We start from the raw sequence: 23,223 nt of genomic DNA on the forward strand, positions 1-23,223 counted from the left end.
TACAGTAGCCTGTTTTCCTTTAATATCATGGATAAAGATAGATACTACAGATACACAGGCAGCGTATTTGTCACTATTTCTAGTCAACAGATAATAAAAGGAGGTGTCACCAATGCTGCAAAGATATTCTGGAGCACAGTCCCATGGCTCAGCTAACTTCACTCCCACCATACTTGCTAGACCAAGTCTGGACTACATATAGGCAAAGTATTTCATTCACAAATACTGATTTAGGCCACTGGAAAAAAAATTAAGAATTATATGCAAATTTATTTAGACTACCTGTAAATATGAATAGTGATCACCTACAAGCGGAAGTCTTTTTAAATTTAGCATTACTTAAGATTTTACGTAACGTAACGTGTAACATGAAGTTGCTCAGTCGTGTCTGACTCTTTGCGACCCCATGGACTGTAGCCTACCAGGCTCCTCTGTCCGTGGGATTTTCCAGGCAATAGTACGGGAGTGGATTGCCATTTCCTTCTCCAAGGGATCTTCCCAACCCAGGGATCGAACCCTGGTCTCCCGCATTGTAGACAGACGCTTTACCATCTGAGCCACCAGGGAAGTTTTTAAACTGAAGTTAAATTCTATGTGGAGAATACTGATTTCAATTTCCACTTTTCAGTACTAAGAGATTGCTGGGAAAGTAGGTTTCAGCCCGCCAATATAGCTTTCCTAATATACTTAACCTATTTGCTACAAATACTTAACCTATTTGCTACAAGGCCTACAAAAAAAAAAAAAAAGACACTACCTTTGTTTAAAAACAAAAGTCAGTATTTACCAAGGGTTGGGGAAAACAGAGATGAGTAGGTGGAGCACAGAGGAATTTTAGGGCTATGAAACTAATGTTACAGATATGTCATTATACATTTGCCAAAACCCACAGAATATACAACTCCCAAAAAAGTTGAAACCTACCGTAAACTCTGGACTTTGGATGATAATAATGTGTCAATGAAAGTTTGCTGACTATAACAAATATACCACTCTGGTGTGGGATATTGATAGGGCTGCAGGTGTGTGAGGAAGTGGGGGGCCCAGCATTCTTTGTGCTCTATTTTGCTGTGAACCGTTTTAAACTGCTCTAAAACGTAAAAGTCAATTATTAAAAAAAAAAGACACCTATCATTTTGCTTTTTTTTTTGGCCGTTGAATCATACTTTATCTTATATTTGCCAAACTCATACATTCAGTACATATTCCAACAGGAAAAGTGACACTTCAGGACTGACCTAAGTACATTTGAAAACTTCAAGCTTAATTAGAAGCTATACAATAAAAGGTGCTGTAAATCTACATTACAATAAAATGCTACTAGCATTAGGTTACATCAACCCAAAACTAAACTTGTAGAAAGAGAACCAAGTAAAAAGTATTTCACTTTTCAGAAGCAATGAAAGTATATTTTATTACTCACATTCCAAATAAAAACTTAAAACAAATTTTTGTGGAAAGTGGCCTGGACTCAGTGCATTTAGTCTATTTACAAAAATTAGCTATTCAACAAAAGCAAAGTGATATTTTGGTGTCTGGTATTTATTGTCCAACATCCACACTCTGTAACAAAATAAAAATAGTATATAAGTGCTCAAAAGTTTATTTCAGCACATATTTTAAAAGCTTTAAAGAGGTTATATCATGGTAAATCTATTTCTAGATATTTATTACAAGAAAATAAACAAAGATACTAACAAAGATATACAAGTTGGTTTATCAGTGTTATTTATGGTAGGGAAAATTAATGCTGAATGTCTCAAAACTGGAAACTGGCCTAATATTTTAACTACATATTGACATATTATGCAGTTTTAAAACACATATACACATTTAAGAAATTAAAGATATCTTTAAGACTGGTATAAAATCACCAGGAAAAAGGCAGATCACAAAGTAGTACAAATCTTCCCCAATTCTGTTTTGCTTTGTTTTTAAAAACACAGGCTCACTTGGGAGTTGCAGTGGGAGACAGAAACATTTGAGGCTTCTTCTTTCAGTCATTAGAATAACTGCTACCAGACTGGCCCTCTGCCACAAACTATAAAACTAAACTAAATATACAAGGCATCTTTTTTCAAGCACTGTACAACAGAGAGAAGAATCCTTGGGAAAAGATCACACCCCCCGCCCCCCCATCCACAGCCACTCTGCGCACGCACACATACATCCATCCACGGCCACTCTCTGCCTAGGAACAATTTCCTAAACTAGAGTGGGGAACCAAAGCACAAGCAAAGATCTGAGTTCAGGACTACTAAAGGCAGTGGGATGGGAAGCTGTGAGGCAGGACAGAGAAAAAGGAACTATGCAGAAGTATTCATTGGAAGGACGGATGCTGAAGCTGAAGCTCCGATACTTTGGCCACCTGATGTGAAGAGCCATTAGGAAAGACCCTGATGCAGGGAAAGGCAGAAGGCAGGAGGAGAAGGAGCTGACAGAGAACAAGATGGTTGGATGGCATCACCAACTCAATGGACATGAGTCAGAGCAAACCAGGAGATGGCGAAGGACAGAGAAGCCCACCATGCTGCAGTCCATGGGGTCGCAAAGAGCCAGACACGACTGAGACTAAACACCACCAACGCAGAGGCAGAGCCCAGAAGTCCCTGGCCAAGGGTGATAAGCTTCCCAGGCACAGGAGAACACACTACACAAGGCTCAGCAAAAAGCAGCAACCACAGGGTTGCAAGAGCAACAGAGATACCAGAAGTCAAACTGTACTGGGACGCTGTGACATTTTGGCCCAGCCACTGTGGGCAGAACACCTCAGGCAGAAAGCTAAAACACCAGGAATGCCATACCTTAGATTCAAAGCCCATGCTTATCTATTTTAAGATCTACTGAAGATTCACCCAAACAAAGCCTAACACTAAGACCTGAAAAGAGAGGAGACACTTCAGAGATTTAGTATCCCCAAGTTAGGAGGATTTCCTCTAAGCTTTCTACAGAGTCATACTAAAAAGATAACAAAGTCAAGCCTATAAAAGGTCAAGAGCAATTCGTAACTGAACTTTGAGCCACAACACAAATCAGACAACAGAATCCAGAATCTCCAGAATGCTAATGTACAATTAAAGAACATGATCAGAAATCATCAGAAATGCAGAGAAGAAAATGTGGCCCACAGTAAAGAAAAAAAAAAAGCAGCTGCAGAAAAACAATCCTGCAGTGGCCCAGATGTTCAACAAAAGCGTTAAAGAAGACATTACAAATATGTTCAATAAGCTCTTAACAAGTGAACAGTTAGGGAGTTTCAGCCAATAAATAGATGAATAGAAAACAAATGAATATTCTAGAGCTGAAAAGTACAGTATTAAAATGAAATATTCACTGGACAGACTCTGGCCACTGATGAGAAAGAACTGACTCATTAGAAAAGATCCTGATGCTAGGAAAGATTGAAGGCAGGAGGAGAATGGGACGACAAAGGATGAGATGTTCAGATGGCATCACCGACTGGATGGACATGAGTTTGAGCAAGCTTGGGGAGTTGGTGGACAGGGAAGACTGGCATGCTGCAGTCCATGGGGTCGCAAAGAGTCATACATGATTGAGTGACTGAACTGAACTGAGTCAAATGTTACTAAATTTGGTGTCAGAGACTTAAAGATCCAAAAAGCAAACCTCAAATAGGGTAAACACAAAAAGAAAACCACATCAGTCAGACTGCTAAAAACCAAAGATAAAGGGAAAATTTTTAAAGAAATGATGTGGTGAAGAAAGTGAAAGTCACTGAGCTGTGTCCAACTCTTCGAGACCCAATGGCCTATACAATCCATGGAAATCTCCAGGCCAGAATACTGGAGTGGGCAGTCATTCCCTTCTCCGGGGGATCTTTCCAACCCAGGGATGGAACCCAGGTCTTCTGCAGGATTCTTTAGCATCTAAGCCACCAGACAGTAAAGGGAATAATTCAAATGACTACTTTTCATCAGAAGCAATGGAAGCCAGAAGACAAAAAAATAATATCTTTAAATTAAAAAAAGAATGCCAATTGAGACTTCTATATTCAGAAACTATTATTGAAAAATGAAACCAGTATATAGACAATGAGCAAAAAAGCTACACAAATTTGTCACCAGAAGATATGCTTTACATGAGATGCTAAATGATGTTCTTCATTCTTCAAGCTGAAAAGAAATGATACCAGATGGAAAGCCTCCTCACTCCTTCCTATAGTATCCAAAGTAGCAAATAAATGGATACAAAAATAAAAAACTGGTTGTTTCCCCCAAGTAATGTCCTTAAAAGGTAATTGATCATATAGAACAAAAATATAGACTGCAATGTGGGGTTTATAAAGTATGTAGAAGATTTTTAAAAATTATGACAAATAGTCAATATTCTCATTTTGACTCAAAATCAATGTTTTAAAATTAAGGCATATACATTTCTCTTTCACACTGTCTTTGAAATTCACTGTGTATTTTACACTTATAGCACCTTTCAACTCAGACATTAAATGCTTATTAAAAATACATGATCACTCAGATTTCATAAAATTTACAACTCAATAAGATTCACATACACAAAGTGTTCCCAACATAAGTTTTCCAATAACTGAATCAAATACCAAAAAATCACTTTCCATTCATATGTAAACCTATACTGACAAAATTGTTTTTAAAACATAAACTAAAATGAAAATTTAAAACTCATTTCTTTAGTCACAGTATCCATTTTGCTTTAATACGCATATCCTTGACTGAGACTGATCATTTTTCTATGCATATTTGTTTCCTCTTGTATGAACTGTCTATTCATAATCTAGGCAGCTTTAAGAAAACACATAGTCATAAACTGTAACCCAGAAGTTACTTTAACTCTATGTTTAGTCGCTAAGTTGTGTCTGACTTTTGCGACCCCGCAAACTGTAGCCCACCAGGCTCCTCTGTCCATAAGATTTCCCAGGCAAGAATACAGACTGGATTGTCATTTCCTTCTCCAAGGGATCTTCAAGACCCAGGGCTTGAACCCACGTCTCCTGCTTGGCAGGCGGATTCTTTACCACTGAGCTACCAGGGAAGCCCCTTAATTCAACAGTAGCAAATTATTAAATGCTTAAACAGTATATTTTGCAGACAGTTTTTTAAATTCAAAAACAATCATGTGCTGCTTGCATATTTTAGAGCACAGAGGGGTACCTTGTATACAACACATAATTTAACGCTGAAAACTACAAGATTTAGTTGATGTACAGTTGCTTGCATAATATATCAGTGATTTACTTCTTACAGAATGCTCAGTCAAGAATGTTTCGTTTCAATTTAACATTATAAAGCAAACTGTGTTTTTCCCATTAGAATAATTGTGGTTCTCTCAACTGAATGGGGTTAAAAAGCTGGAACTGGCTGTAAACACACAACAGAACTAGTTAAAGTCCCATTGCTGCCTCTCTTACAGACATACAGACAAAGCCTCAGAAAGAAATGGTTCTATTTTCAATAACCCTACTCTGCTTCCATGACCTTTATTACAATTAATATTACCACAATCAGGGTCAAAATTCAAATCTATAACTATAAACACTGTGAACAACTCAAAATTAAGGATCATCGGCTAATGAGCTGAGGTTAATAACCCAGCAAAAAAAATCGGGAGTCAGTGCTCAACATAAATACATACTCTGCTCTCTGCTTTTTGTATATTTTCTTCAAACTCTGGAACTTTTTTGCTTTAACTATGATCTCAAAAAAAAATAAAAATAGTAGATCACCCAAAAAAAGTCTTAAATAAAAAAATTGTCACTCTAGAAATAAAGGATGGCATTTAAATCTACAGAAGTGAGATATGAAAGAGTATGAGTTATCTTTCAGGTTCAAACTATCATGTTCAACAAAATACAGTTGTGAAAGACAAGAAAATATAACTGAAGGCTGCAGAGATCTGTAGGTCAATGTAGTCACCACTCAAAATAGTTCAGCTACAAAGCACTTTCAAAGTGGAAAAAGCAAGTAATCACTGAAGACATCTGCTATTCAAAGTTTTAAAGAATCACCAAGAAAAATATGAAACAATTTTAACATTAATTTTGGAAATAATTATAAGATCTTTGGAATAATGCAGACTTAACTTGCTAAAGCAAATTCTACCAAGGAATGAAGGACTCCTGACTTGCACTTTATCTTGCTCTTAAGAAGAGGCTGGTTATAGGGAATTCCCTGGCAGTCTGGTGGTTAGGACTCCATGCTTCCACTGCAGAAGACACGGGTTCGACCCCTGGTCCATCTAATAATTCAGCAACCCTAGTTTAAGAAAAAATATTCCTTAAAAGGTTGTAGTAGCAATAAATATATAATCATTATTATTGTTTAGTTGCTAAGTCCTGTCTGACTCTTTTGCGACTCCATGGACTGCAGCCCACCAGGCTCCTCTGTCCATGGGATTTTCCAGGCAAGAATACTGGACTTAGGTTGTTATTTCCTTCTCCAGGGGATCTTCCCAACCCAGGAATGGGACGTTAAGTCTCCAGTACTGGCAGGTGGATTCTTTACCACTGAGCCATCAGGGAAGCCATATGATCATTACTAAGTAATAATACATTCATTTATTTATTTATATGTTACGTGTCTAGTTTATATTCTTAATCAATGCCTGAAAAATTTTTGTCCAATTTTCTTTTCATTTATTTTCAAGATCAAGCACGATATAGAAAGATTCTCTAAAACAAAACTCAACTGAAAATAAAACACACTTACAGGAACTAATGATCTGACTTAAGACTGTTTATCCAGGAAACAATTAAGTAGTAAGGTCTTGAAGAAAATCCAGGTAGTCTTCATTCCCTAGAAATGAGGACTTCAAAAGGCAACAATGCACGAAGACTACTAAGACTACTGAGTCAAGACTACTAAGATAACTGAGTGAAAAGCAAAGGGGATAGATTACAACGGATAGATTAACCCACCCTTAACATCCAAAGCGGAGAAGACAATGGCACCCCACTCGAGTACTCTTGTCTGGAAAATCCCATGGACGGAGGAGCCTGGTGGGCTACAGACCATGGGGTCGTGAAGAGTCGGACACAATTGAGCGGCTTCACTTTCACTTTTCTCTTTCATGCATTGGAGGAGGAAATGGCAACCCACTCCAGTGTTTTTGCCTGGAGAATCCCAGGGACTGTGGAGCCTGGTGGGCTGCCATCTACAGGGTGGCACAGAGTCGAAACACTAAAGCGACTTAGCAGCAGCAGCAACATTACAAAGAGACAATCAAAAGTTTCATGGACATCATGCGAAACACCGGGTTGGATGAAGCACAAGCTAGATTCAAGACTGCCAGGATATGCAGATGACATCACCCTTATGGCAGAAAGCAGAGAAGAACTAAAGAGCCTCTTGATGAAAGTGAAAGAGGAGAGTGAGAAAGTTGGCTTAAAACTCAACATTCAGAAAACTAAGATCATGGCATCCGGTCCCATCACTTCATGGCAAACAGATGGGGAAACAATGGAAACAGTAATAGGCTTTATTTTGGGGGGACTCCAAAATCACTGCAGATGGTGACTGCAGCCATGAAATTAAAAGACGCTTACTCCTTGGAAGTAAAGTTATGACCAACCTAGACAGCATATTAAAAAGCAAAGACATTACTTTGCCAACAAAAGTCTAGTCAGTCAAAGTTATAAAGTCAGTCTAGTCAAAATTATAGTTTTTTCAGTAGTCATGTATGGATGTGAGAGTTGGACTATGAAGCAAGCTGAGCGCTAAAGAATTGATGCTTTTGAACTGTGGTGTTGGAGAAGACTCTTGAGAGAGTCCCTTGGACTGCAAGGAGATCCAACCAATCAATCCTAAAGAAAATCAGTCCTAAATACTCATTGGAAGGACTGATGCTGAAGCTGAAGCTTCAGTACTTTGGCCACCTGCTGTGAAGAACCGACTCACTGGAAAAGACCCTGATGCTGGGAAAGATTGAAGGTGGGAGGAGAAGGGGACGACAGAGGATGAGATGGTTGGATGGCATCACTGACTCAATGGACATGAGTTTGAGTAAACTCCAGGAATTGGTGATGGACAGGGAGGCCTGGCATGCTGCAATCCTTGAGGTTGCAAAGAGTTGGACGCAAAGAGTTGGACACAAAGTGACTGAACTGAACTGAACTGTGATGTATCAGAAACCAAAAGATACCACCAAAGACATATGTTTGAGGAAAATTTTTTAAAACATCAAACTGATCAAGCCTCTAGATCTAACTATGGGAAAGAAAAGAGACACATTCACTACCACCACAGAGATGGAGTCAGAAAACAAGAATATAGGAAATTTCACTGGACAAGCAAACCTGGACAAACAATTGAAAAAATAAAGGCGGGAAAAAAGAGAAGGAGACTTAAGAGCCGTATCAACCAAAGGCAGCGAGGGGGCCTTGTTCAAGCAAATCAACTACTACAAACCTGAAGCAATCAGGGAAATATGAACTCTGGATATGTGGTATTAAAGAATTATTTTTCTAGCATGGTAATAGTACCAAGGCTGTTTCTTTAAAAAGCTTTACTCTTTTAAAGACACAGAACATTCATATAATCTGTTATTTGCTTCAGAGTAATCTGGTAGGGAGGCTGGGTATGGAAAATAGATAAAAGAAAGTGGCCATTATATTGATCATCGTTTAATCTTGGAGATGTTTATACACAGGTTTCTAACGTTGTTCTCTTCTGTACATATCTGAAATTTCCCATAATAGTAAGCTTTTTATGTGGTGAGGCTAATAGTCTTTATTAGGAAATGAAGTAGATCTAAGTACAAAAGATAGAAATATAGACCAGAGCTATTAGAAGTGAGAAAAGGTCTCTCAAACTGTACTTCTCAATGTTTCTGCTACTTTCACAGCACTTTAGTGACCAGGAGGGGCAGGATGGTGCCATGAAAGATTAAAACAAAAAAGGTAATTCTGAGTATCTCCAATAGTGACAAATTCACTCCTTTGTGAATCAATTCCTGTGAGTCCTCATCACACCAAGATCTTATGGTTAAACAATGAATATTTTTTTAAAAGAACTCAAGAAACAGCTTTCTTAATTGGAGAGGGGGACATTTTTAAACTCCTTACAAGTGTTTACGCATAAAGAGAATATATGAATACACTCCCCAGAATGTCAAGAAATTTTAGGGCATTCAAGTTCTAGTACAGATGCTGAAAAATTAGCCTCCATATTTAAAATTAAATCTAATATATCACTCACAGGGGCTTTAGAGATTATGCAGCCAAACTCACTCATTTTTAAGACAAGGAAAACACATGATTGGACCACCGTGTGGAGAGAGACCTGACTGTGGTTTTATTTAGTGTTATTTTCTCTACATTAGTGTTTCTCAAACTTTTTAAATGCATATGAATCACCTGGCTCTTCTTGAACATTCTGATTCAGGCAACCTGGGATGGGAGGCTAAAACTGCATTTCTAACTCCCAACTTGATAATGTTGTGATGCCAACATTGACGGTCCTCTGAACAGAACAGAGTACTGATGATCACGGTATTGTACAGGTATTTAGAAGGTAAAGACCATTCATTTTATTTCATGTAGCATTCAGTGATGCTAACGTTTTCAGTAAAGGAAAACAGGTTTTCAAGCTATGCTATAATCCTCCATTTTCCTGAGAGACTGCTAACCACTCTAGCTGAGCTACTCTGGATGCTGTATAAAGTGAAAAGAGGTAGTGTACATAGACACCCCTACTTTCAAAATATAAATATAGAATTTTTTCTAATGTGTTAATATGATATATAGCGAGGGTTGAAAAGTATTGGCCTGGAGCCATCATCAATCACCTGGTGAGCGTCTAATAGCAGGCTTCCCTTTCCCTGCCCAAACAGATGCAGCCCAGAATAAGCATACTGACAAAGACACAAACTTGGACTTCAAACATTTTTAAGAAGAGAAGTAGCTATTAGCCAAACAGGTACCACAAAAAAGAGTTTAACAATTTGCTCCTATAAAATACTGTTATTAATAACTTAAATTTCTCTCCTATAAAACTGGAACTATGATGCAAATGGTAAAAATGAAAACTTTAAAGACTCCAGGAGACCTTCCACTAATGTCATACATCAGATACTTTCCCCCATCAGCTTTGCCCATCTGACCAACAAGACCATCCTAAATCACCAAGCTTTAAAAATACTTTTAAAGAGCATATACAGTAGTTCATATTTCCTTCCTTCATTACTCTCAAATCATGAGATAAACAAAAAAATGTTTTCCTGTAAGACTCAAACATTATTTCCCACTTGTAATCTACTGTTTCCACAGTAACCGGCAGTGATGACATAGAATTTTTGCTGTTTCCATTTAAAGAATACTGAACAACCCACTTCAGTATTCTCGCCTGAGAAATGCCATGGGCAGAGGAGCCTGTCCATTGGGTCGCAAAAGAGATGGACACAACTTAGCAACTAACAACAAGACTATGCTAAAAATATTTTCAAGAATGAAGGATATTTTCTTATTGCCACTGCTGCTTTAAAAATAGGATTTAAAAAAGATAAAATTAGTATGCCCAAACATTGTTAATAAAAGACAAGGTAACTAAAAGTTATTGTATATACAGGGTTTCTCTGGGAGACAAAAATGTTGTTCAGTCATGTTTGACTCTGCAACCCCATGGACTGCAGCATGCTAGGCTTCCCTGTCCATCACCAACTCCCAGAGCTTGCTCAAACTCATGTCCATCGAGTTGGTGATGCCATCCAACCACTGCATCCGCTGTCATCCCCTTCTCCTCCTGCCTTCAGTCTTTCCCAGCATCAGGGTCTTTTCCAATGAGTCGGCTCTTCACATCAGATGGCCAAAGTACTGGCTTCTGATTTAAAACTGTTCATTATATACTCACTTCTAATTTAAAACTGTTCATTTTATCAAACATGATTTGACTCTGGTTGGCTTTTAAGTTTATATAAAACAAAGTTGACTTTCCTCAATATGGAGGACTTAGATTATTCCCCACATTGAGCAAACAATAAAATCTGAATCTATTAAAAAAAATGAATAAAAATGTTTTTATGCATTTATCTAAATAGAGGAAAAATGTAAAATAGATCACAAAATATATCTCTCAAAGTTTATCATCAAATATTAACCAGCTCTTAAAGCATACATTTAAATATACATGCATATACTTTAAGATTACAAATTTTCAACTGAAATTAAATTAGATTATTTTTTAAAAGGTGGCAGTTTATGAAGTGAATTTTGTTGACTAGCTAAGAAATGCTAGAATAAATAATGGCTTGGGAGGCTCTAAGCAACAAGACAGAAATTCAGAAAAATTCTATTTAGGTTCTGCAACTTAAGAGTCCTCAGTAGGAAAGGACGTTCCTAAAGGAAAGTCTTACAGAAAATCTCACCCAAGTCACCCCAAGGGGCCTGCATCTTTTGTACCTTTAAAAAAAAAAAAAAAAAAGGATGGGAGACACATTTTTTGTTGTGTGGTACACTATTTTAGAGAATTTGAGTAAACAGTATTGAAACTTTTTAAATTTAATTTTAGATAAGTTATTTACATGCCAGAGGAATTCTTACCCAAATGCACAGAAGAGACATGGTTCCTTTTCAATGGAGGACTGTCTCTAACTGCAAAAAAAATTTGGAACCTGAATATCTACTGATAAATAAAGTATGAAAGAGAATTAAAATTAGTGCATAAGATCCAAATGTGAGAGGTGAAAAATGTTAATCACTCAGTTGTGTCTGACTCTTGGAGACCCCAAGGACTGTAGCCCACCAGGCTCCTCTGTCCATGGAATCCCCCAGGCAAGAATACTGGAGTGGGTTGCCATTCCCTTATCCAGGGGATCTTCCTGACCCAGGGATAGAACCCAGGTCTCCCACATTGCAGGCAGATTCTTGACCATGTGAGCCACCAGGGAAGCCAATGCTATAGAGAAAAATAAAACCAGTCAAGGGAAATGAAAACAGGGGTTGCCATTTTACAGAACAGTCAGGCAAGGCTCCTCAATAAGGAGGCATTTGAACAGAGAACTGAAAGAATTGGGTACTGGGAGAAGGGATATTATTAAGAATTTTCTCATTCCTTGAAATAATTTACTTTACGAAATAATTTTAGATGTTACTTTAGAAGAGAGAAAAGCACTTAGAATGCCTACTCTATGCTAATAACTATATAAGCCTCAAAAGCAGCTAAGAGTTTTCGTATCTGTATGAAGGAGGACACTGAGGTTTGCTTAATGTAAACAAAATCTAACATTTTGAAGTGGTCAGATCACAATGTACACCCAGTCTTTGTAACTGTCAGATCCATCATTCTCCAACTATGCCAAATGAGCATGTTTGTTGAACAAACTCACAAGTCAATTCTTATGTGCTCAAGATCTTTATAAAGTTAAAAAAAAGTTACCAAAAATACAGTTTGTTTAAAAGCAAAGAAGTTTATTTCTCATTTTTATAACAAATCTTAGCATACAGCTATCTTTCTCTTTATTTTTTCAAAAAATTTCCTTGTGAAAACTTAATCATTTATAGTTAGCAAATCATTTATACAGTCCTCCATTAGGGAAAAAATTTTTTCTTCATAACTTCTAGAAGGGCAGGTTTTAATTGAAGACTTTAAAAACATAAGATGCAATAAAATTATACTTTCCCATCTTTGGTAAGATATGCATATATATGTATATGTAAACAAATATGCAACTTACTGTTTCATATTCACTGATTCCAACGATGCTCAGCGATGTGTCATGAAGATTCTCTCAACCTAACTACTTCAGACTAATCATCAGAGAGCAAGGCACTATTGCTAGACACTAGAGAAGTACGGATGTGAGAGTTGGACTGTGAAGAAGGCCGAGCGCCAAAGAATTGATGCTTTTGAACTGTGGTGTTGGAGAAGTCTCTTGAGAGTCCCTTGGACTGCAAGGAGATCCAACCAGTCCATTCTGAAGGAGATCAGCCCTGGGATTTCTTTGGAAGGAATGATGCTAAAGCTGAAACTCCAGTACTTCGGGCACCTCATGCGAAGAGTTGACTCACTGGAAAAGACTCTAATGCTGGGAGGTATTGGGGGCAGGAGGAGAAGGGGACGACAGAGGATGGCTGGATGGCATCACTGACTCGATGGACGTGAGTCTGAGTGAACTCCAGGAGTTGGTGATGGACAGAGAGGCCTGGCGTGCTGCGATTCATGGCGTCGCAAGGAGTCGGACACGACTGAGCGACTGATCTGATCTGATCTGAGAGGAAGTACAATTTGCTACTAACAGTCCTTACTCAAAGTTCTGACACAAATGAGTATAAAGTGACAGTATAACGAGAAAGAGATAATATGGGATTATTTAAACCAGGGTTATCAATGAAGATACCCTGGAGAAGGCTGCATTTCTCTAAGTCATGAGAATCAGATTAAGCTAAACAATTTAAGCTAGGACTTCTCTGGTAGTCCTGTGGCTAAGATGCACTCCAGTGTAGAGGGTCTGGATTCAATCACTGGTCAGAACTAGGTCTCACATGCAGCAACTGAAGATCCTGCATGCTGTAACAAAAATGGAAGATCCCATGTGCCACAACTAAGACCCAGTGCCACAAAATAAAATTTTTAAAACAAAAGAATAAAAAAGTTTAAAAATGCTAAGCATCATCCTGAGGAGAGCCATGGAAAATTCTGAAGCAGAGTGATAGGATCAAAGCTGTGCTGCACAGATAAACTTAAAGTGATGAGTGAGTAAGAAGTATAATAATGAGTCTAAAAACAGGGAAATCAGATATAAGGCAAACGAAGGAGCCTGAGTATAAGGTGAAAAGCTCAAAGTCAAGAGGTGACAGTAAAAATAGAAAAGTGATGCATGCAAGAGCTAGCTAGTTTCAACATCGTTCTTAAGAGTAGGCAACAAATAATACCAAATTATTCCATATTTTTTATAAGGGACATTCTCTTCTCTATAAGCCTTTATAAAGCGACAAAGCACTAAATTCCCATTTCCAAATGTACTGTTGCTACAGTGACTCCCAAGACTTTAACAAAGCAATCAGGAATCCAACAAAACCAGAGTGCGTTGCCTCAATTTAGGCAAATCGTTTAATCATTTACTCTGAAGGCCTCCCAACTAACTCTGCAGTAAGATAAAAGATATTAAACTCATAGAAGAGCTATTGAAATTTGGGGTAACAGGCTAGCAAAGAAGTTATTAAAAAAAAAATACACTCAAGCTTAAATTTCGAATAGGCTTTTCATGACAAATCTCAAACAGGTATGTGTCAAGTCTCTGTAAACAAGACACTACGTTCCACTTTGCTTCAACTCTCAACCTCAGATGACTTATTACAGCAACAGTTTAAAGAAAGGAAAGCAAAGAGTATACTCAAATCCCAACCCTGGCTCAGTGCAGGCAAAATCCTACTAAAAGCAGGGGTAAAAAGGAAGTAGAGCCAAAAGGGACAAATAACCATCTTTCCAGCTAGATAAAATGTGATTAATTTGAAAAAAAAAAAAAAAAAACAACAGGATAAGAGTGTCAAAGGTTCTCACTATCCTCTCCTTTGTTCTTTCACTAAGTTTGGCAATTTTAGAGTAAGTGTCAGGATTTCCTGCGGCAGAGAAATACACACATAATCAAAAATAGCGGCATGGAGCACACATCTTTACAGTTTTTAGGTACAGCTAGGGGGGCTATTCAAAGTTTTTCTAGTAGTTATTCAGTTATTTAAATCAATTCTTTGCTGTACTTGGCTACAGAAAAACTCATATCCTTTCTTATTAAACATGCTCTAACAAATTTGATCTTTCAGTTGCTTCTAATTGCTTTTAAATATTTCAAGCATCCTTTTTAGAAAAATTCTTAGAAAGCAGGAACAAGTACTTTAAAGCTTCCCAACATAAGCCTATCTTTCTATCTTCAAACAAGTGGTATATCCTACAACTCTGCTAAGGACTTCAAGGACTGATAAGCCCAACTTCCCCCAAGTCTTCCTTAACAATATTAACACACTAATTTCTACTTCTGAAATTAGAAACTTCATGATAAACTTTACTCACAAACATGCATAAGGTCTATCTGATCTCCCAACTACATGAAAGCTTTAGAAAAGAGTGATCTCTTTTGCACTTTTCTACATAGGTATTCACTACAAGAAACAGAAAGCCTTTTTATAAGGTGTCAATATAGCAACATAACATCAAGGGGAGAAAAAAGCTAGTTCTTTGTCCAAGGATGGCCCTCTACCTGACTGTCCTACTCCACCTCTTTACCCCCAAAAGAAAAAACTAGCCGCAGCCCCTTCAGGCTCTCCTTTACCCTGAGGAGTAACCCTGTACACTCAATAGACGTCAGGAGCTTTGAAAAATATTATCTTTGAACCTTAAATTTCTAAAGTAGGGTTTGTTTGTTTTGTTAAGGAAGCCAAAGCTTAAAAACGATGGTGATCTGAATCCAGCTCCTAAGTTTGGATGCTTCTACCACCCTACTAAGCACTGAAGCAGATGCCTATGTGAGTGAAAGTCGCTCAGTTGTGTCCAACTCTTTGCAACCCCATGGACTATTATATTATAGTTCAGGGAATTCTCCAGGCCAGAATACTTGAGTGGGTAGCCTTTTCCTTCTCCAGGGGATCTTCCCAACCCAGAGACTGAACCCAGGTCTCCCACATTGCAGGCGGATTCTTAACCAGCTGAGCCACAAGGGAAGCCCAAGAATACTGGAATGGGTAGCCCATCCTTTCGCCACAGGATCTTCCCAAGCCAGGAATCAAACCAGGGTCTCCTGCATTGCAGGCTGATTCTTTACCAACTGAGCTATCAGGGAAGCAGATGCCCATACTTTGGTATTAAAAAGAGATGGGAACAATATCTCACAAAGAATTCAAAACAAAAAAGAAGGAAAAAACCTCCAGGTGTGCATACCTAAATATTCAAGAGACTAGCACTAAGTTACTAAGTTCAGACATGCCATCAGAGATGCCAATTTAAGGAAAGAACTCATATCGAACCATTTTAAGTATTTTTTTTAAATATAGTATTTCGCAAAAACAACCCACAAAGTCAAAAAGCAAACAGGAAAAAGAATTTCTTGTATATAAAAGAACTTTTACAAAGATAAGATAAACACTGACAGCAGGTCAATTACCAAAAATTCACATTCAATTACCATGTTAAAATTTCAATATCAACTGTAATCAAAGAAATGCAAATGAAACAAACAGTGGGATCCCCATTTTTCCCATTTGTTGGTATTTATTTTTAATTAACAACACTCATTTGTGAACAAATGGAGACAGAATAAATGGGTATAACCTTTCTGAATGGATATGCTGATGTGGTCTTCAATCTTGAAACTGTACAGGCCATTTGAACCCTGAAAACTACTTTTAAGACCTTACCCTGTAAGTCAAGATTTATCTAGAAAGATGTTTGGCCAGCATTATTCAGTAAGAAATAACTCCATAATCAAAAGGAAGACTGAACAGATGTGGAAACAGTGACAGACTTTATTTTCTTGGGCTCCAAAATCACTGAGGACAGTGACTGCAGCCAGGAAATTAAAAGGCACTCGCTCCTTGGAAGAAGAGCTATGACAAACCTAGACAGTGATCACTTAGCATCACTTAGTGAACCTAGCATCACTTTGCCAACACAGGTCCATCCAGTCAAAGCTATGGGTTTTCCAGTAGTGAAGTACAGATGAGAGAGTTGGGCCATTAAAGAAGGCTGAGTGCCGAGAACTGATGCTTTCAAACTGTGGTGCTGGAGAAGACTCTTGAGAGAGTCCCTTGGACTACAAGGAGATCAAACCAGTCAATCCTAAAGGAAATCAGTCCTGAATATTCATTGGAAGGACAGATGCTGAAGCTGAAACTCCAATACTTTGGGCACCTGATGGGAAGAGCCAACTCATTGGAAAAGATTCATGCTGGGAAAGACAGAGGGCAGGAGAAGGGAGTGACAGAGGATGAGATGGTTGGATGGCATCACCCACTGACATCAAAAAAACTAAGAACAATGGTGAATTTCGTTCAAATTTCGTCAAAATTTCTCTCCAACTTATTCAAAATTCAAACCCCCTCCCACCATTCTGATAAAAGTGAACTTAATCCAGCTTTTAATCCAGCTCATAAACGCAGTCATTCAAATAGGAAAAGAGCAACTCAATGGGTGCCAATTTCAGCCCTTTACAGAGTTTCGTTATAGGAGGCTTTAAAGTTTCTAAAGTACCTCCACAGATTAACTACTTAGTAATCCAAAAGAAAAAAAGACACCAGCTTGCTAGGGTAGATAGTTCCTTCAGGAAGGAAAAAATGTTATTCCATTCCAAAGGCCATGGAAGTCTACACTACTCAAAATTCAAAATTAAGTCTTGAGTTAAAATACGTACTTTCTTATCACTACCCAAGACTCTTCTATGAATGACGACTACAGAAAGGGGGAAAAAAAGCTTTTTATGGGATTCATGATTAGTGTGGTTTCAAATCAATCACTGTTTCAGGCATTCTTGTGCATACAGACATTAATTAGATTTCGCACCTTTACTGTTTGAAAAGCCAATGTTTTCTACTTGAAAACTGCCATGATTCATATTGAATCCTGAAACTGAAATAAACTTCAGAAGATTATCTGCCACATGATTAAATGATTCTCTAAAATGCAAGTTTATTAAAATAAAGGTAGCTGAGAAATATGTTTATTTTTATCTGATAAAAACTAAACAAAGACTTTTCAAATCACCTATTTTAAAAATTAAATGTTTAGTTCAAAGTCTCATCTTAAATAACCACACATTATAGTAAGTACCACCAAATAGAATGTTTGATACTGAGTTAAGCACTTTAATCACATTTAATAACCCTAATCATGAACACATTATCAGCATTTTATAGATAAAGTTAAAAATTCACCCACCACTCTTGACCACACTAAACTTTCACATTACAGGGGGAAAAAAAGAAACTTTCTGACTGCAAATATACACATATATTAATATAACAGCACAAGTAGTCCAACTGGCATATTCTTACCTATACATTACTGTATCTTACACACAGCTTTATAATTTATGAAACACTGGTACCCTCACCTCATTTGTTTCCCACAACAGCCCTTATGGGATGATTATCACTACTGCGTGTGAGGGGTTTCAAGCTCAGAGTTTAAATGAAGTCACTCAGCTTTTGAGTCCTCATTTTTTTTCCACTGGACTTCCCTGGTGGCTCAGATGGTAAAGCATCTGCCTACAGTGCGGGAGACCTGGGTTCAATCCCTGGGTTGGGAAGATTTCCTGGAAAAGGAAATGGCAACCCACTCCAGTATTCTTGCCTGGAAAATCCCAAGGACGGAGGAGCCTGGTAGGCTACAGTCCATGGGGTCGCAGAGAGTCGGACACGACTGAGCGACATGGTAAAGAAACATTGCCCCCACAATCAGTATTATATAATAAAAAGGCAAAACCATTAGAGAGCCTAAATTAATCTTTCATCAGTTACACATTTCACCAAGTTATTAGTCACCATTTATTTTGATGCCAATCATAGAAATACAAGTTGTACAAATAACTTTACTAAACTGGTAAAGGGAATCCCCTAGATTCTACTTATACTGGCCAGAAGACTAACCCCAACATCTACATTATTAATTCTTCTTTCTACAATATCCACCTTTTCCCTTCCTACTTTAAAATTTCCCACTCCACTTAAGTGATTTGCCCTACCTTTACTTTTTAACTGCTCCATCATCTCATTAGTATGATTTCAGACTTCATTCAACAAAATTTTACCCGGTCATGACTATGATACATGACAATCTGAATGAAAAGAGGCCCCTACCCTCCTCCAAGTCTGGTGAGGAGCACCTCTGAGTCACTTCTGTGACTGTAGACCAGTCTCAATCACTCCCTTCAGCGGCAATAACTTAATTCCTCCAGAGGAAGGTTTTAAGAATAAAATCAAAGCACGATGTTTGAAGTGCTTTATAAAGTATCAAGTATTATCCTGCTGACACTATATCCTCAGGTTGGTCTTTTTTTCTGGATATCCACTTTTAAAGCTATGGAGAAAGCCCTCAATAGGTCTTCTGTATTATGGGTGATAAAGAAGAGTAAAGGATAGCAAGAAACTTACATCAGTAATGAATTGGAGGATCAAGTTTGGTTATTCTATATTCACATCTATCTTCCTAAAGTTAAATAATGCCCCAAAGAGTAAACAATACAACCCCAAAATGGCTAGACAATACCATCACACTTCTTTAAAAAAAATTTTAAAAAGCTGTTTCCCTGCACCCACTCTAGAGAAAAACTCCTTCTGTAAAGCTATAAGTCACTGTTATAAAAAGTCTAACTTCTATTCCCACCCCGTACATTTCTGGCCCTTTGACAGACTGCCAAACAGCTTTACTTACAACTGTGTGTCAAAAAGGTCTCCCAATTAAGCATAAACAACATAAACAATGTGCATAAGATGCATTTTTTAAATGCATCTTACTACTAGGTCTCACAATTTTAAATATGTCTTGAACTCCAGCATCAAACTAGGCGACAGTCCTCCAAGTATACTCTTCAGTTCAGTTCAGTTGCTCAGTCGTGTCCGACTCTTCACGACCCTATACTCTTAGTAGCTGCTTAATAGCGGATAAATGGAAAAGGCACAATTTTGGAAACGGGTCTAAAAATTTCAAGAAACTTACTTTCACTTGTGAGTATTCCAAAACCCTACCCTAAAGTTAAAACAGAGAGGCAACCTAAAAGTGAATTTGAAAACAGGTGCATTCCATTTAAGGACTGAATCTCATTTTAAGTCGTGGTTTATTTGCCCTATAATAAGTGCCTCTTTAATATAAGGCCCCTCCATCTTCCCCAAACGAAAAATCTGAAGGATTTCAAAACACTTTACTAAATATATTTAATCACATCCACAGATTCTTATCATCCTACAAAGTCAACGGAAGAGTTCCTAGGTCTTTTATAAAGGTCTTACAATCCTAAAAAGAATAAACACTGAAGAGACACAGCATCTTCCTAAGACTGAACTACAAGAGCAGCACCTGACTCACCCCAACTCTTCAACTTTATCCAGGAAGCAGAGGGAGACAGAGTTTCTACAGCCGAAATCTAACCTGCTCATTCAGAGCCTGTTTGCACACATCTCAGCCAATTTACTTAGTTTTTAATGTAGTAAAGGGTGATTCAGAGAAAATCAGCAGGAAGAGGGACTATTTTGGGCAGTCATTTGATAGAAATGGCTTTCAAGTGAAGGACTAACTTCACAAACACACACAAAAGACAAAAACCTGTGAGTAGCAGACAGAGCATTTAATAAATGATGACCCCGATATATCAAGTCTTAAGAATAGCATCTCTTTTCAATATGCCATAGCCTAAAAACGAGGTTCATAACTGTGAGTCATAAAGCAACGTTTCTCCTAATAAGGCAAGCACATAAAACGCTCTGAAACTACATCTAAAACGGTATAAGTAAACAAACACGTGCACACACATTCCCAGGTCCAAAAGAGCTAAACTAACCAATCCATCGGCATTCCAGAACAACTAATGACTTGAGAATTCCAACCAGAATAGACTTAAGGCATACCTCTCTTCTCTGGTGGCATTTTTTTCCTGCATAAACAGCTCTGTCAAGTGCTTTGGTTGGCAAGCAATAATAACATCAACTTTATTTCCTGTTCCCTGTACCTTAACAAAACTTCCAGTTTGTCCTTACCTCTGACATACGTTCAACACGTCCAAGGGCTAACGTAAATGATAAAATATATTTCACATAAACTTTTCTATTAAAGGGAGTTTTTCATCAAAATGTTTTACATTTTACCTCACAAAACCTTTATCAGACTGTGGAGAGAAACTTGAAAAACACAGTTCATACTTAATATACTTAATAAACTCTTATCTATGTCACGGCCACACTTGCCTAAGCTCAAGCTTTTACTGATTATAAGCCTTGGGAAAACTTTATGCCTTTAAGTACCATCAAAATTCTCAATCAAGATTTCAGGCGTTCAATTCACACCACAGTGAAAGATCAAATGCTAAACTCCTAAAAATAGGGTGTAATGAGTAAGAGAGACACACAACACTCTGCTGCCAAAGCAAGTGCGTCTTCCAAGGGGCAGGGGCGCTCCTTTACCCGTACAGTAGGAGCTCACATTCAGCAAAACCGGCGAGCGAAGGATCAGGTGACTTCACACCACCGACACTTTCAGCCCGACTGGGCCTCACTATGGTCTCAGAACTAGTAAACAGCTCAAAAGCCCAGTTTTGACAATTAAATCTGAACTTGCATCCTAGCCACGCACTACCCGCAGGAATAGGTTCGGGAACTGCGGGGCCCCGGAACCCAAGCCCCGGGACGCAGCCCTGGCCTGCGGGCTGCGGTTCCCTCCTGGAAGGGTGTCTGGAGAGCCTCCCGACCTGGCAGCGAGGTGTCTGCTCCTCCCGCGCGCTGCGCGTCCTCCTCCACCGCCGGGCCCATCACGACCTGGTTAACCCTTCCTCCCTCTCCGCGCGCGAGACACAGGGCAGCGAGTGGCGGCGGGTGACAGGTCGCCCGGGCGAGTCCGGAGCTCCCGAGGACAGAGCCGCGCCGCCGCCGACCTCCCCTCGCCCTGGGTCTGCAGCCCCTGCTCAAGGCCGCCCCCTCAGGTCGGGGCGGACACCGCGACAGCCACGCGGCGGCGGGCGGGCAGGGGGGCCGGGTCGGACGCAGACGCGCGCGCCGCCCGTTCACCCGACAGCTGCGGGAGCCGCGGCCCCAGGGCCGCCTTTTTCAGGCCGCGCGCCGCGGGAGCTCGGGGCGCGGAGGGGGCTAGGCCTGGCGGCCAGACGCGGCGGCGGGAGGAGAGCCGAGCCAGCCGCGGACGACGACCCCGCCGCCTGCGGCCGGTGCCCGCGAGCCCGAGCGGCCCGCGCCCTCTCCTTGCGCGGGCCTTGCGGCCTCCACCCTGCAGGCCCGTACCTAGGAGGGTCGTGGACGAGACGTGGTTAACCCCGGTGTTTGAGTCGCTGGTCCGCCGCCGGCGCCGCAGCCCTTGGTGCGGTTCTTGGCTTCGCGTTACCTCGTCCCCCTCCGCCATCTTGTACCGATTTAAAATTAACTCCCCACTGACGTCAAACGCCGCCGCCGCTTTATCAACCTCCCGGGAGCCGGCGGGGAGCCGGCAGGTCCTAGCGCCGCCCGCAATCTGTGCCTCCTCCTCCTTCTGCCCACGCCCTCCCTCGTCCCGCCCCTCGGCGCCCTCGCTCCGCCTCCTCCCTGCTAGCCTGCTTGCCTGCCCCTCGGTTTTCCCAGGCTTCCACTTCGGGGAGAAATTGGGCGGCGCCCTCACCGCAACCTTCTCGCACTCCCACCGCCCTAAACTCAGGACCACACCCCCCGAGCGCTGTGTAATCGCAGGACTCTCCGGAGAACCAAGTTCCCCCTTCCCAATTCAGTAACCCAATTCTCTTTACGTTTCTTCTCCATAATCGTTGACTCGTGCAACGCAAATGTTTCATACTCCTTTCCTTCTCTCCTTTTTTATCCCCCACCTTCTCCCCCAGTGCTAGTCTCTCCCTCCTTCCCTCGCTTTCCCTCCATTCCCGAGCTATTGCTGGTGGCCTGCTTTTCCTTTTGATCTTTTCTTCGCACAAGTCTCTCATACCGTTTCCCATCTAGAGACCATCCTCTGCTTTGTTTATCATAGCTTCCTTTTACTTGAGACCCTCCTCCTATCTTCTTTACTGCGCATACCCTTGCCCTTCTGCTCCTAGCCCCTTATAGGGTCAACCAGAAAGCGCTGTAATCAGAAAATGAATTGTAACAGGTCCTTTCCTAACTGATGCACCTTCTTGTGGGGATCCAGTGACATCCTAGAGAAAGTTCGGGTCACTTTTAAAAATAAATATCTGCCTGTGCAGGCTTCTGTGAAACATGGTTTCTATTCTTTTGGATCTTTGCCCTATCACCAGCTTCATCAGAAATTCCTTCTCTCTGGTAAAGGCATGTGTCCAGTGTCCAATTGCAGTCTTGTCCTGGTCTTTTCACAGCCTTTCATCTAGCATGACCTCTAGAAAAGCACTGGTGTCATCAAAGCTTGCAGAGTGCCATTCTAGAGGGGGTTTTGTTGAACTCTTTATTCATCTGTTTTCTGTATCAATGGAAAGGGATTTGGAGTTCCTCCTGCACGTGATAACTCTCCATCTTGGCTCAGTGACCCTGGGGCAACCCCCCAAGCCATGAGCCCTGCTTGATGATGGATTTCCTAATTTCCTATGATGGATTCCCTA

The 23,223-nt window shown here is 39.9% G+C and overlaps 1 protein-coding gene across 9 annotated transcripts in view; it reads right to left on the reverse strand.

The window, feature by feature from the left end:
• ATL2 (atlastin GTPase 2) overlaps window positions 1-22,061 on the reverse strand; it is a 67,918-nt gene extending 45,857 nt beyond the window's left edge. For 5 of the 9 annotated variants that reach the window (XM_024998252.2, XM_024998251.2, XM_015473418.3 and 2 more), the window contains exon 1: window positions 21,914-22,044. Coding sequence is in view for 7 of the 9 variants with exons in the window: in XM_024998251.2 (XP_024854019.1) it covers window positions 21,914-22,031 (118 nt within the window). In the remaining 2 variants the exon portion in view is untranslated. 9 annotated transcript variants of the gene reach the window in all.
• Between the last annotated feature and the right edge of the window lie 1,162 nt (window positions 22,062-23,223).

Source organism: Bos taurus, chromosome 11 (assembly GCF_002263795.3).
Source record: "Bos taurus isolate L1 Dominette 01449 registration number 42190680 breed Hereford chromosome 11, ARS-UCD2.0, whole genome shotgun sequence".
Classification (NCBI taxonomy): domain Eukaryota; kingdom Metazoa; phylum Chordata; class Mammalia; order Artiodactyla; family Bovidae; genus Bos; species Bos taurus.